We start from the raw sequence: 15,658 nt of genomic DNA on the forward strand, positions 1-15,658 counted from the left end.
ATTTAATTTACATTTATGCATAACGAAAACGAAATTGCTAACTAGGTCTCGGGTTTGCATGGGGTGGAAATATCAGAGAAAGTGACAAGTCAAACAATCAATCGAGTTACATTGTCTTGAAAACTCGAATTTCCTGTAAGACGGCTATTCTTAGACACTGTTGGTGCATAATCATTTTTGGATTAGATAGTGACAATAGGTTCAGCAGACGAGTTCGTCAAAGTGACAAGTTGGTGAAGGGGACTTCCTCGATTACTTGGGGTGGTGAAAATGCCCGATTTAAAATTTGCGTCATCTGCTTCTAAGGGGCTATGAATAAAAGTAACATTGTAGTCATGAGAAAAATCGGTTATGAGTGAAAGTTGTTGAATTTAATTGTGTTGCTGTAAGATTTATTAAATCTGTGCAATTATATAGTCGATTATTTTCGTAGGCTAAAAATATTTGATGCCTGAGATGGACAAAACAAATTTTATCAGGTCATTGCCGTTGAACGGATACTACAGATTATTGAATATTAATTTGATTGTTTAACTAAAATGTATTATTTTAATAATATCAAAATAATAGTTTTAAAACTGTGATTCATACATAAATTATCCATGTGTTGTTTATATTAGCATTTACGCATTATAACATAAACGATACGTAGAAGATAAGTTAAGCAACTTTTAATTGCGCATTTTTATCCAATACTTTGTCTTTAAATATAATCTTGTTTTTTCTTTTACGAACCGGTTTAAAAATTAACACCATGTGTTTTATATAAGTTATACTTATTTATAACCGTAATAGTTACTGTAGATTTCCGACCTATTTCTTGTATCAATAAATTACGTCATCATTTATTTTTATTTCTCATCGTTATTTTATTTTATGTTTTTACATTTAAACAAAGTATGTTATTATAATTGTATAAAACCCGATAATTTAGTAAATATTTTGTCCAAAAATTTATTCGACAAAGTGATATAAAACACTAGTTTACGAATCCCATGCATTAGTACGAGTACCTACTCAATATACGTTGATACGGTAGTTACATAACCGAAAGTAGAGCACCTAAACTAAATACATTCTATTACTCTTTGCATTATCAACTTGGCAAGCGGCACTAAGTTGATAAAGCTCTACGAAACAACTTTAAATTATGGAAAAAACGCCACAGTCATAAGCTCGAAAATATATAGCACGGGAACGAGGTTACACGACGAAAACAATGGTAGAGATGGTTAACTTTTGAATGTGGTGGAGCGTCTTAAATTTATTGGCGTTTCGTTTCGGGAATGTTTTTGTGAGGCTGATAGAATGTTGTTTGGTGTTCGGTGCAGTCGGCAGGCGGGTGTGGTAGTTCGCGCCGACCAGCCTACGATGTTCCCTTCTTGGTAGTGGCTCTACACTGTGCGCGTCGACAAGTGACATATTTTGTATTGGGGTAAAGCAGCCGGCGCTTTCGGGCCGCGCACACGTTCCGTTAGCTTCTCTATTTTAAAAACGACTTGCTTGACTATATCCGGGAAGGGACCAACCGCATTACCGCGCGTCGCCTACTCTACACCACTGCCACTCATTTTCGATGCAGTCGACCTGCGTACGCGTCGCTGGTCGCTTCGCGCGCACGCGCGTTCGTTCTCATGCACCTTTTAAGTTTTGATAATTGTTAACTATTTTTTTAAAAGAAAAAAACAGAAAAAAATCGTTGAATGAACTCATTCTAAAATAAGTGGCCTTTGTTTACACGGAGGATGGATAGTACGCAGAGGTGATATTAGTGGTGCAAGTTGAGATATTTTTGTTAACATGAGCGGGAGGGAAGGCGGAAATGCAGTTCCGTCTTCAAGTAAGTACACATTTAGATTTTTTACCCCTGTTTGTTAATGTTTCTTATTTATTATATTTCCTCATATGTTTGTGTACGTTGGATCGCACGTGGTTGGGTGTGCGTACAATCGACGTACGTCAAAAGCTGTTCTTTGCATTGGAACTTGTCATGGCCCTTATCGAGCGGATGTGTGACACGCATCGCCTGGAAGGGCAATCATAGAAATTGTTTACAACATCATTGAAATAATTTGAATTGAGGTTAATAGTCTCGTTTCATTAATGTCGCACATATGCGTGCCATGTTTACTTGGTATCATATTCATCAACAACATACAACTAATTATAAATGATTACTTCGTAATTGAACGGTTTCTAGTAGTATTATTTTGCGTAAAATATTTTTTATGTGTCATATGTATTTTTTACCGTTCATAATAATATAAAACAAATTTATTATAATTAGATGTGTGTTTTGATTTGAGTTTTATTAATGGGTTTGATTAGAATAAATGTTTTTTTTTGTTATGTTTTAACATTTGTTATTTTTTTATAATTAATATCTTACTAGATCAAATGGAAGAAGTGTTTAGTTGGAAAGGTGCGTTCAATTTTACAGATATCTACAGCGTAATATTGTACTACACGGAGCGTATGATTCCGTAAAGTTATCGTGGCTTCAAACGTTGTATGCAATCAAATTATAATGGTAAAACTCGATCGTAACTCTATCGTAACAGGGTTCGTTATCCAAACGTCTGTTCGTCAGTTTGTGTGAGTTACAGAAGTTAGTGTGCGTTTAAGCCGGCTGCATTTTCGAAGGATTGTAATCTCCATTCCCCACCACTCTTCAACTACGTGTTTTTGTCGTTGACATACCAAAGCGGTAGTGATGGAACCTGCTCGATGTTTACGTGATAATAAAAATAAATTAAGCCATGTTTATTTTTAACAAACATCAATATCGAATTATTCCTTATCAAGTTTCGTGAAACTCACTAAAAATTCGATGAAATATGAAAAAATTACGAACAAACATAACACTATTTGTAATCATCACATCGAAAATACCTTAAGCACGAGTGATATTTCCGATAGAAATTGTTATTCATAGAGAGTTGCTGAAGAACTACCTACCTATTTGGAATTTTTAGAAAGTCGATGTTAAGTAACGTTACGTCCCTACGGCAGGGTCCGAGTTCGTAACCAGTCAATTAAGTCTGAATGGTGGTACATTCAGCCGTCTCTTTCACTCCTAGCCAAAGATCCCGAGCCACAAGCGCCACTTGACGATGATTCATGTTTAAATTCCATACCTGCGATTGATAACAGCAAAAAGTAGTGAATGGCACAACGTTTAAAGATATTTTATTTTCTTCCCGTTCGCACGCATTTCAAAGGAAACACGCCCGTGTCTTGCTTGTTTACTGAGTAAACATACGTATTTACGAGTTTTGTTTTGCACACATGGATAATTTGAATTTTAACATTTATTCTACTAAATTTACTTTAAAAATTATAGGATTGTGTGGTAAACATAGAAAACGGGCATTAAGTCAACTGTTAAGTGTATTCGAGCATCTATAGATATCTCTAATACTGATATTTTTGATAAAAGGCTAGACATTCTAGCTGAAATTCTATCTGAAGGGCTGCTTTTAAGTTCTAACTTGACTCTCGTGCAAGTAAGCCTATTTATCCAAACATTGTTTACTAGAACACTATATTACGACACTGCTACTATACGTGAGAAATAAGCCATTACCGTAGTTGATATATACCAAAGTCTATCTATTAATTTGTGGCTTGAAAACAGGTGTATGTGTTAAATAACAAAATTAACAAATTTTTTGATAATTCACCTGAAATTAATCATAAACCACAAACCAATATTTTCAGTAGTTCAGACTATAAGTAGCTTTAGTAACTGGTAGTAGTATATAGCTTTAACTAACTAGTAAAGAAAATAGCAGTTCGCAGTCCTGTATGTGATGTGACAAACAGTTACAATATAGGAGTATGACTAATTGCTAAAACTCTTCGACTATTAGACTAAATTAAGTACCAAGGATCACTTCATCATCAATCCATAGTTCGACCGCGTAGGTACCACCGTCACACATTTCTAGCATGTGAAATATTTTGCATTTCAGTGGAAGGGTATGGATGCCATCTGACTTATATTAGACGAACGTTTTAGTCTTCAGGTGAGGTATTTGTGATCAGCTTCAGGTTAAAGCTGAAACCTGTTCAATATAGAATGGGTCACAAAAGCCTATGAGCAGCAGTATACCTCCGATTAGGGCAGCTGCATACTCCATTATTTACTACTTCTATCTTGCTGTTATGTATATAATATGTCAGAAATAGCTTTGGCGGTGATGCCGCTAGTCGAAAAACTAAGGTATTACAATCCTTAAATTAGCACCTAATGTCAAGTAGTCATAACTGATCGCGGACATTTGGATACGAACTTAAACAGAAAATAAATATTTAACAGATGAACACTTGAACAGCAGATGATCTTGGATATTAGGCAGTTTTTTAACCTTAAAGAAAGTTCGCCTTCAGTTTTAGGAGAGTAATATATTATCCATAAATATATATGTATCAATGAATTTCTAATAACGGCAAATAAATAAATTAATTAAATAATAACTGTGTTGATCAAAATAAATATATTTCCTAGGGCATCTTTACCAAAACCCACTATGACCCGCATAATTTGTCAAATTGGATTGGAATTTCATTATTTTATTCATTAGTATTTGGTTCACATTCCCACAGCTAATTTATAAACTACAAAATTATAAATGACATTAACAGGAACTTAGCAGGAAACAAATTATATTCTATTTCTAATTACATGACGCGCACTATGTACTTATCAGGGATAATGAGGATTTCTGATACCTTTCCTTTTAAATTGAAACGTGGTTTTTACCGGAAATTGCCAAAACAGAAGCTTATCAATAGTTTTTATAAGGAAAACAGATCTATTTGCCTTAATAATTTGAGCCACAATCATATAATATGGAGCAGTAAGTCATTAAATCTATTATACAATTTATTACATGTATAAGGAACAGCTGTCCGAAATGACCCTTTCTAAAAAGTGAATTTGTAGATAATATTTATCACGAAAAGGTGCCTCAGTAACCTACATAGTTGTCAAATTTAAATGAGCGTTAAAAAATTAAAACCCTAATAGATTAGCAGATGTTCGTTTTTAATTCAAAAATTGATCGATTTTATTTTAAACGCATACCCATTTAATTGCTTATCAAATGTTATTAGACTAATTAACGTCGTTATTTCCCTGTTACCTATCCATCATTGTACCTAATTAAGGAATTTGTTTTAATTTTACTGCCTATAAAACTGTGAATACAACTCTGCGCTTATTGACTTGTAAATAGGTCAATGCACCTTTCCCCGCTATCAACATAATTCAAAACGCAATGTCTAACTAGTAGTCTTGTGTAAAACACTATCACGGTTTATAACAATAGCCATAATTATTATAATGTTACGCGTTAACGTAGTGTGCACCTACAGTTAAATGGTTGACGTAAAATATGCGTAGTATTTCCCCTTCCTGCTTTTAAAATAAGTCAAGCTTAAATTAACTCGCGTTTTAAAATAGTTAAGTAATCCCCGAAGGAACTAAATAGAGCAAGAATGTCACGATCTGTTTTGGGTTTGATAATGCCGGGGAATATTTCAGTCGCGCTGTTTATTTAGTAACCTCTTTAAACATACCTTAGTGTGTATTTTTAAAGTCAGCAGTCGGAGTAGGGCCCACTAGGCCGGAGCGCGCATCGTAAGCGGAACGTCTGAAAATGAAACTAGAGGAATATTTTATTAACAAACATCGTAGAGCTCGGGCTAATGGAATGCAATCAAAAGTTAAGCATGCGTATGAAGTTTGAAATTCCAAAGTGTATGTTGACGGGTAGGTGGAAGGTGGAACAGCTTGGCGCGGTGATGCGGGCGCGGCGGGCGGCGGGCGGGCGTCGACTCACGCGCGCCATGCTGAGTAAACAGAACAGATACACGACTCGGATGCGCCTGCGCTACCGGCGTGCACTTGCCCGGTGCCCCACTCGCATGCTCAACAACAACATATTTGAATCAAACTAGAAATTAAACAATATTAAACAATACTTTACAATTATTAGTTAACAACAGAGAAAGCTTTTTCAGATAATAAGTTAATGATATATAAATAGAGCAAGACAACAGATTATTTTTATTTAAAGCTCTATTGATTTATCTTTAGACAAACCATGTGTACCTATAATTATAAATTATTAGAAAGATAAATATGTCTTGATTTATCTATTTTTTATTTAAAACATTTTACTCGTATGAAAGCTTCGCTTGCATGTGCAATTAGTTCGGATAGAGCTGTCACATTATGAAACCGTACACGAATCGCTAAACATTTTATCTCTACATTCCGGGTGTTAATCAAAAAGGTTTCTTCGGGAAACACGTGTAAATATCCCGAGCTTTACTCCAGTTCCTTTTATGGGGAAAAGTCCGTGGCTGTTCATTTTGGAACGCGTTGTCCAAACATATCCTCTCCCAGTTCATTATGTTCACGGTAGTAGTGGTAGTGGCTGTTGTTTGAGCGTGCATTTCATTCAGGCCAAAATTATACAAAACACTCTTGTTGCTTCGTACGAGTATCAATGAATATCGCAGGTTCGTGTTTTAAGTTTGTTAATTAAATTTATCCACTGTAACTAATTTTAGTATGAATGAAATATTTTAAATTATTCCGATCTTAATTATAAATACGGGTTCGCTCAGTGATATTTGACCAAAGGCTAATAATAACTTGCATGTTTATAAGCTATTATTATAATAGTAATTGATAAAATTTAAATTCGTCAGCCAAAGAAAAAATAACAAAAATAGTTTGACAAACAAAACAGAAAAAGCCACTAAACTGTTTTGTCTTTGGCTATTTATATATTCATTTCCTGCTTTTATAGTCTTTAACACAGTTTGGATGTATCAAACGCTTAAACTCGCTATTACTTACGCAATAACTAAAAACATTTGACGTAAAGTAAACAGAGTATGAAAAATTCCACTATCTTATTAAGGACATTCTCAAAGTGGGTTAAGGGGCGTAGAAAAGTACGGAAAAGACGAGCTGGCGGAAAAGAAATCCTTTACAGCTTTATTATACCCTTGGCATAATTTAATGCACTCTACAAACATTTTCTAGCTGCGGTTTTATTTAAATTACATTTTAATAACGACATTGTTAGGAGTTTAAGCAACGTCGCAAAGAAGAGTTTAAGTTTCACGTGTGTATATCTGTTTGAGGCATTATAGTTCCTAAACGGATGAACCGATTTTGATTAAGTTTTCTTTGTTTGAAAGGTGACTAGATCACGAGTGTTACTAAGTATGACAAAAGACATTTTTTTCTTTTTAACACGTATTTATTAGCTTGGGTTGTACGTTTGTATGTATGTATGTACGTAACAGTAACGGAATCTTTGAGCCGTTTTCAATCCACTTTGAACGTTCAGTTTAATTCAAAATTTTGAAGAATTATCAAATACCGATGACAATACACGATTTTAATAATTTTGTACCATTGTCCTTATCAACAACCTCAGGGTTAACGATTTCCGAGGCGAGATTTTTCAAGCACCTTCAGCAAAGTTCATCGCAAGTTTAGATTGCAAATAATTATTGCTGTTTAGTTTCAATAGGCGTAACTATTATAGCGTGATTTTTAGTTTAGAAAATAATAATGTTATTTCCCTATAACTCAAATGTTCTGAAACATATCTATAATGCCCTCTTGTAAAATGATTTTTTGGATCCCGTACTCAAAGGGTACTTATCAACATCCTCAGGATTAACGATTTTCGAGGTGAGATGGTTCAAGCGCCTTAGAGGAAGTTCATCGCAAGTTACGAGATTGCAAATAATTATTGCTTTTTAGTTTCAATAACTGTTATAGCGTGATTTTTAGTTTAGAAAATAATAATGTTATTTCCCTATAACTCTAATGTTCTGAAATATATCTATAATGCCCTCTTGTACAATGATTTTTAAGATTCCGTACTCAAAGGTTAAAACGAAACCCTCTGCGGTCTGTTCGTGTGTCATTGGGCTTTATCTCTTAAATCGTAATAGATAGACGCTTGATTCTTTTACAAACGATGCATAATGGTGGTCGCTATAACAACAAATACTAAAAGTTAATAAATAATTATAGTTCAAAAACCTAAAAAACACGCTTTTATGATAAAATGAACTAAAAAGTAGAAAATAATTTTCAATCTAAGAATCATTTAAGGGTGCTTTTCTTCGATTGAAAATTATTTTCTACTTTTTAGTTCATTTTATCATAAAAGCGTGTTTTTTTAGTATTTTGAAATATAATTATTTCTAGATAGGATCGAATGTTATAAATTTAAATTTATTTTTTTTAATTTTACTTTTACTGGTCAAGTTTTTCTAAAATTTTAATTTAGCAATCTTTATGGAATTTAAAAAAGAACTTGACAAATTACGACAAAAACATTCCGTTTACGGTGAATTCAGTAATTCAATACGAAAGTATTATAAATATGTTCGGTACACACCAATGAAACTTTTCTATGTAGATTTCTTAAGAATAAACTATCTGCACAGTTTGCTCGTTCTTTTAAAACTTTACACATTAGCTGACTTACGCGTACATGGATTTAAATGGCCGGTGACCCAAAATTTTACAAATTTGGTTAACATATAAAGTTTAATGTATAAAATTCAAACGGCATATTATTTAAAGGCATTGGAAATCGTGAGTAATAATGTTTTTACTTAATTGTACTATACATTTTCACATCTATTATATTCAATATTCACGTCAACACTACGTTCAATTATATAAACTGTTAAATATAACAAGATACGATAAGTCTTTTGATAAAAAAATAAAAACACTTATGTAACTGAAGTACGTTCAACAATTGCGTTCCAAATAATTCTATAAAACAAATCTTCTATCAATCAACATGGGCTGGTATTAGAACATAATAACAAAGAACTCAAAGCATGTTATGGTTAAAAATGGCACAGGAAATGCTATGACGCATGAATAAACTGTGAAGAAAAGAAAGCTTCTATGATTACGGTTTAGAATGAATACCACAAGCGAGAATTGGTTTACAACCGACAATAAAATTCTAAAGAATTTTCATGTGAAAGGTATGTCAAAAATGCATACAATTATCATGACACACCTCTGAAACTCGGAATGAATTTACGTTTTCCCATTAATGCGGTATAGGGAATAATAAATATTGAATATCGCGTATAATAAGCCGAGCTGTGGTGTGGACAGCGAGCGCGCGGTGCGTGGTGGTCCGATTAGGCCGAGAGCTTGTTACCGCTAAGCTTACGTCATTTCCGTAAAGCTTATATTATTCAAAATACTAATCAGATGATATATTACTGAAAAGTGTCACTGCTAAGTATGTTTAAAAAATATAGGCTTATATTATGATGAAAATAATAATAGTATCAAAACTTAAAAATACTTATTAAATAGTTTGAATATGTTTGTCTTGTGTTTGAAATACATTTATAACTACAAAATTTCAGAAACAATAAATAATACAATTGATAAATTTGTGTTATAATAAAAATAAATCTATTTATTTTATTGAAAAGTGTCTAAACACCAGATAAAAAAAACGTGCACTATGCACATAATAGATACTCGTGTACGTATATGTATACGCTATTTTAAGGTATTTATGTACTGATACAAAGTTATTTTTTCCAAGTGTAAGTTTCTATGATCAATGTTAGGATCGTACATTATTATGATTTAATACATTAGAATGTCAATTTACCAGATTCTCGTCATGTTTGTTAAAGAAAGCATCAAAAGTTGTTATCACGTGTATATCAAGTTTAAAGACGTGAGCCTATCGGTCGCCAGCTCTCCCTATAGAGTACGTAGCGAGCGGTCGGCAAGGTGCAGTGTTACGGCAATGAATGAAGAGGTACCAGAAACGCAACCTAAATACCGCACATTCTTCGAGTCCCCGCCGTCGCCACGTGTGCCCGCCGCTCTTACCTACCGCCGTTGCAACCCGAAATAATATGCCTCTGTTACATACCAACATATTATATGTATCGAATTAGCGATGCTGATAAACTTTCTTAGTTTACTGATTGGCTAAATCGTTCGTAAATAAGCTACGTTGTTTGTTTGTATATTTGTAATATTATTAAAATAAATTAGTTCTTAGACTTTATGATGTTATTTTGACGAAGTTTACTACTTACAATAAAAATTAAATATGATTTCATCGGTAGCTACTCATTAGACTAACTGGTGTTGACTCAATCGGAAATTGCCGCATTTTTTTAAATATACCTATACCACCTTTCAGGACGTTGTAGCTTACTTAGTCATATAAGATGACATCGAAATAAGCACAAATCGATAAGACTAATTCAAAAGGACTTCTATTATTTTACGCACCGGATATGACTCATTTTATGACTAACTTACTCGGAAATGTTTTTTACATTGAATGATTACCAATTTAATGAAATATTTCAAGAAGTCGATTTATTTAAATTCATGAATTCGAGGGATCTGTTAATGTAATAATTCCTTTAAAATGAGGTCTTCAACCTTAACAACTATACGATATCTACACATAAAAAGAAGAGTTCATTCTTTCATTCGGTTCCCACGTTATTTTTTGTGAAGGAGCCGATAAGGGGAATAGAATACCCTTTCTTAGTCCTGTAAACGATCGTGGGCCCTTATTTATTGCTAATAGATTTCCGAACGGTAAAATGCTCGAGTATGTATGCATTTAAAAAGAGGGGACGATCCACTTAATGCAATCTCACAACTAGTCGACTACATTACTTTTTAAAATTCAATTAGAGAAAGCTTCAATAAATTGTTGTTCGTTCTCGTGTGTCTTTAAATTAATACTGACGCGGTCACACTGAACTGAAGGTACTTAAGTAGTAACTTTAATTAAGTCTTTTAAGACAAAGTTTTTTAAAGCAAACACAAAATAAAGGTTTTAAGATTGTGTGAGAAATAACTCGTAAGTGAGTGTGTGAGAAATAACTCGTAAATGAGAGTCGTCAAAAATAATTACTCTATGAGTTAAAGCACTTAAAATTTAAGAAGTTTAAATTTTAAGTGCTTGAGCTTAAAATTTAAGAATTAAGTTCTTGGGAACATGGCAGTGTTTCATTAGTTTTCTCTATCTTCAATAAATTTATTCTTCTGTTGAATATTAAAATCGTTTTCCTGTTAGAAGGGCTGGACGATTAAAGTAATTACTGGCTTTCGATACTTTCCATTTGTCTTTACCGTGACAAGACACCTGCAAGCTTTGCGTCTGCTGCAGGTGTCGAGTGCAGTTGTTCGCCGTCAGGTGAACTGCACATGGTATTAATTGAGGAGTTATATAAATTTATTACAAGGGTGTAATAATATTGATTAGTAATAACTGTTTGCAGGTGCGGGCGGAGTGACGGACGTGACACGGCGCGGGCGATGCAAGTGGTTCAACGTGGCTAAAGGATGGGGGTTTATTACCCCCGATGATGGCGGCCAAGACGTTTTTGTTCATCAGGTAATCATTCTAAACAGAATTTTGAATTAAGATATGTATATCAGTTTCTTTTTATATGAACTAATTTTTTTTTATCAATTATTTTATTATCGTTGATTTGTTCAGTTTCATAAAGCTAATTAAAGCTTTAATAAAAGTTTGATTTTTTTAGTAAAATTTATTTTTTGTTTTAATTACTTTACTGATTATTAATTTTTAAATGAAACTTTTGTAGTTTAAGATTCACTTGATTTCGAACTTAGAAGAGCTTTTAATATGATACACGCCGTGAAGCTACTTGTTACAGTGACTAGCGCAGGGCGCCTTCCAATAAGTCCTCTCAATAATGGTAAAAGTACAAAAAAATCAAAGTTCGTCGTCGTTGTACGCACTATTGTTGGAAATAATGGGATCGATAACTTTTTGTCATGTTTAATAGTTAATTCTGTAAGAATGTCGTCAAAGCACGATTTTTTAACGAGCTTCTTAGTAGTCAGTTATAGTAAAAAATAAATCCATTGAGAAAACATGCTGTCGTATCTAGCGGTTGACCTGATAGTGCGCTTATTTGTTTGTTCGGCTTATCAACTCCGGATGTTTTTTCTATACATTTACGCCACCAAATTTGTACTTCGTTCGACTGCAACAACGCTAGCGGTAAAATTTATATTAGGTCAAGACTACGTTATTGGAAGTTGATAAGGTTGACTTTTTCTCATGATAAGTTGTTTCATAATTCGTTCATATGAAGGGGACGTAGGAAAGTTCCTATATGGGGCAAGGGAACGTAGGGCTTGGTTTAGTAATGTTTCCTGATGAGTCTGGATGTTAGGATATTTAATGTCGTGATGAGTCAAACACAAAGTCTACATAATTACATACAACGTGAAGTCTAAAGTAGGGAACTAAATAATAAATGTGTAATTCCAACCCATCGTTATAAGAATATCTGACGGTGTTCAGCGGTTCACATCCTAATTGAATATATTTTTCAATATTTGGGTTAAATTTATCCGAACATAAGCGAATAATCCACGTCCAAACTTTAATCTATTGAAATTCAATTGTCTGTGGTAGGTAGGTACGTACTACAAAAACCCATCCTGATACATATTGATAAATGTTATTAATATGGCTTTATTTGACAAACATATTTATAAGTCTAAACTCTAAGTATAAGAGGTTGAGGTTTTCCTACGTGTATAAATACTATTGCGAACGTATACCTATTACAAACAAAGATTTTTACCAAACAAAAAGAAGGTTATAAAAAAATATATATTTTGTAAGTCACAAAAGTAAAAACTGGTGACCCAACACGGTGTATATTCAAAAGTAAACTGAGTTTTTAAAATTTCAGAGCGTCATACAAATGCCAGGCTTTCGATCCTTGGGTGATGAAGAGGAAGTGGAATTCGAATGCAAGGAGTCTGACAAGGGGCTTGAGGCCACGCGCGTGTCCGGACCATCTTCTGTGGACTGCCAGGGGTCGCACCGTCGACCCTTGTCCAAGAAGCGGTTCAGGAAAATACGGTAAATATACATGTGTTAGTGGCATTTCTGATTAAAGAAGGGCAAACAAGTAACTTATCATCACATCTTGCGTTAGACAAATGCAATAGAATTTTACACACATTTAAAGGACCTTACATATATACCTTAACTACAAGTCTATAGTTAAGTTTTCCTTCATCGCTTTAGCGTGGTTCATTTTATGACTAGTAAAATGTGACTAAAATTAGAAAAGAGACACACATGCATGGTCAACAATCGTCGCCACACACAATTTCAAATACAGGAAAAATAATACGAAAGTAAGCAATTAAGGGAACAGCATATTGTCAACCATACATTCTCATTTGGTATTTTCATGGGAACTTCATTCATCGCCTATCCCCTATTCGTTTTTGAGAAAGGTCTATATCACAAAAAAAGGAAAGTTGTACCCTCATTATGCTAAATAGAAAAAAAAAAACTCCTGTTGATTAACATGGGGTTCATTAAAGTATCCCACCATATTTGAACATTGAAACATAAATTATTAATTAGTATCAAAATTCTAATACTATTTATTTTTGCCGACAAACTGCGACAACGATTTTTATACGCCTGAAGTCTAAATTAATGATTATAGAAGGTAAACATTTATTTGTAACATTTAAATTTAACATAACGAATTAGCTGAAAAGAAATCCACACATTAGGCGCAATAAAACGTTATTATTATTAGCAGTTCCTCCACAAAATGAATGCTTCTAATATTGATGATCATGAATTAAAAAAAATACTGATCAAAGTGGTAATGTGTCATGAGAAGCCGCAGTAAAAAATAGTCAATACGAATTGCAGAAAAAATGCGTCAGAAACTAGCTCGACTTAAAAAAGAATATGTCAAAAAATCCTTTTATTTTAGCTGCTACAACTGCGGTGAGTTTGCCAACCACATAGCCGCCAAGTGCAGCATCGGGCCGCAACCAAAGAGATGCCACAACTGCAAGAGCGAGGACCACCTCATCGCCGATTGCCCTATAAAGGTAAAATTATATATTCATACGTCGTCCCGCACGAATGCTTTCCTAGCAGGTCACAGTGTCAGTGGCAAGGTAAATTTCCATTGTGCACCTATAGTTTATTCTACAGTATTAAAACTTGACACACACCATGAAGTTTTTTATAGTTGTTTTTGGTGTTACGTATTTGTGGAATAAACAAAGTAGACACTAGACAGGTAATTTGTTCATCTGAAATGAACCTCAAATAAGAATTAAACCTGATCTGACCATATGCTTCGCTATTTCCGAAGAATAAGTTGAGCTATTTCATGTACCTTATAACCCTATTCAAAGTAGGGCGTGGCAACCTGAATATCGATTATAAGCCACCAGTAGCAAAATGGTGATAAAATAAAAAGATTTGTTTTATGATTGTTTTAGGTTGAGAAGAAAAAAGACGAATCACAATCAAAGAGCTCCGGCAGTTCCCAAGGTAGCCAGCAAGGCAGCCCGCAACAATCTTAATGTCCTACGAGCGAATCAAGGATCCAGGAGCTACAGTATAGGAGCTTGGTATAAGACTTCTACAATTCCCAATGGCATTTACTTCTATAAGCATACGGTTCTTTTAGATATACTGAAGTATATTGTTCGAGTACATGCTTCGTAGCGACCTGCAATGTTACTTACGTATATCTGTCACCCGTAGCCATTCGGCCTGACCCGCCAAACTGCATTATCAACTTGGTTTAAACGGATTAACGTAAATTAGATTATGGAACAAATCTACCTCATTGTAACAAAGATACTACATACATTTTAATTATTGAATTATGTACAAGACTGATGAGTACAAATCCGTTAGGTACAAAGTAATATTACTCATAGATTTTATAACCTAAGTTTGCAAATGTAACTTAAGTACAAATTTTATGTGTTCGAGTGTCGGTACCTTTTTTTTTATTTTTACATTTTACTGTATACCCAAAGTTAGTGTGTGTTTACGATTATATTATTATAATAATTTTGTTGCTATAATATATTATGACCAATTTATGTTATTTTAGCATGTAATGATTGTAGGTTAGATATTATGACTGGCTATGAACAAAATATCGGACGTAAAATCCTCGGGTTCGTAACTGATAAACAAAGTAAAATAATAAATATTTACTTATTGTAAGCGCTACTTTTACCTGACACAATATATCACAAATTAACGGGTATTTACACAAGTTAATAGTTATTTTAATTTGAGTCAAGATTTATGTTAGACTATTCTTGATAATGTTATCATGCCTAAATATTTAACTAGTACCAATAATACGGAAAGTTGAATCGAAGTTAATGTGCCAAAGTAAAATTTGAATGTAGTTGCAATAATATTATTATATAAATTAGAATTTAAACAGTAGCGTCAATTAAGTTTACTTTTACGTACTTGCCTTTTCGAATTTAAGTAATAATGACGCAATAAAATAGAATATCAGTGACGTTGATTAATAAATAAAAACATTTTTGAAGGATTACCCAAGGAAACTACTTCAAATGTCAAAATTTTAATTCCAAATATACACTTATCTCTGGAAAACAATATATAATTTTGATATACTCATATCAAATTATTTTAGATATCGAAGGCAGATAATATTTGATGCAGCAAGTCAACGATACAGTTGTCGGAATTTTATTTTAGGAATATTTCTAGTTAGCAGTTATTCTATCTGT

General features: G+C 33.5%; 1 protein-coding gene across 1 annotated transcript; it reads left to right on the plus strand.

The window, feature by feature from the left end:
* Positions 1-1,465: 1,465 nt before the first annotated feature.
* lin-28 (protein lin-28 homolog) lies at positions 1,466-15,113 on the plus strand. Its single transcript, XM_073084158.1, has 5 exons — positions 1,466-1,840; positions 11,344-11,459; positions 12,799-12,971; positions 13,852-13,972; positions 14,372-15,113. The coding sequence occupies exons 1-5, from the start codon at positions 1,801-1,803 to the stop codon at positions 14,453-14,455; spliced, it is 534 nt and encodes a 177-aa protein (XP_072940259.1). The 5' UTR covers positions 1,466-1,800; the 3' UTR covers positions 14,456-15,113.
* The last annotated feature ends 545 nt before the right edge of the window (positions 15,114-15,658 follow it).

This window comes from Epargyreus clarus, unplaced genomic scaffold (genome assembly GCF_041222505.1).
Source record: "Epargyreus clarus isolate Ecla_fem2 unplaced genomic scaffold, WU_Ecla_fem_2.2 ptg000021l, whole genome shotgun sequence".
Lineage (NCBI taxonomy): Eukaryota > Metazoa > Arthropoda > Insecta > Lepidoptera > Hesperiidae > Epargyreus > Epargyreus clarus.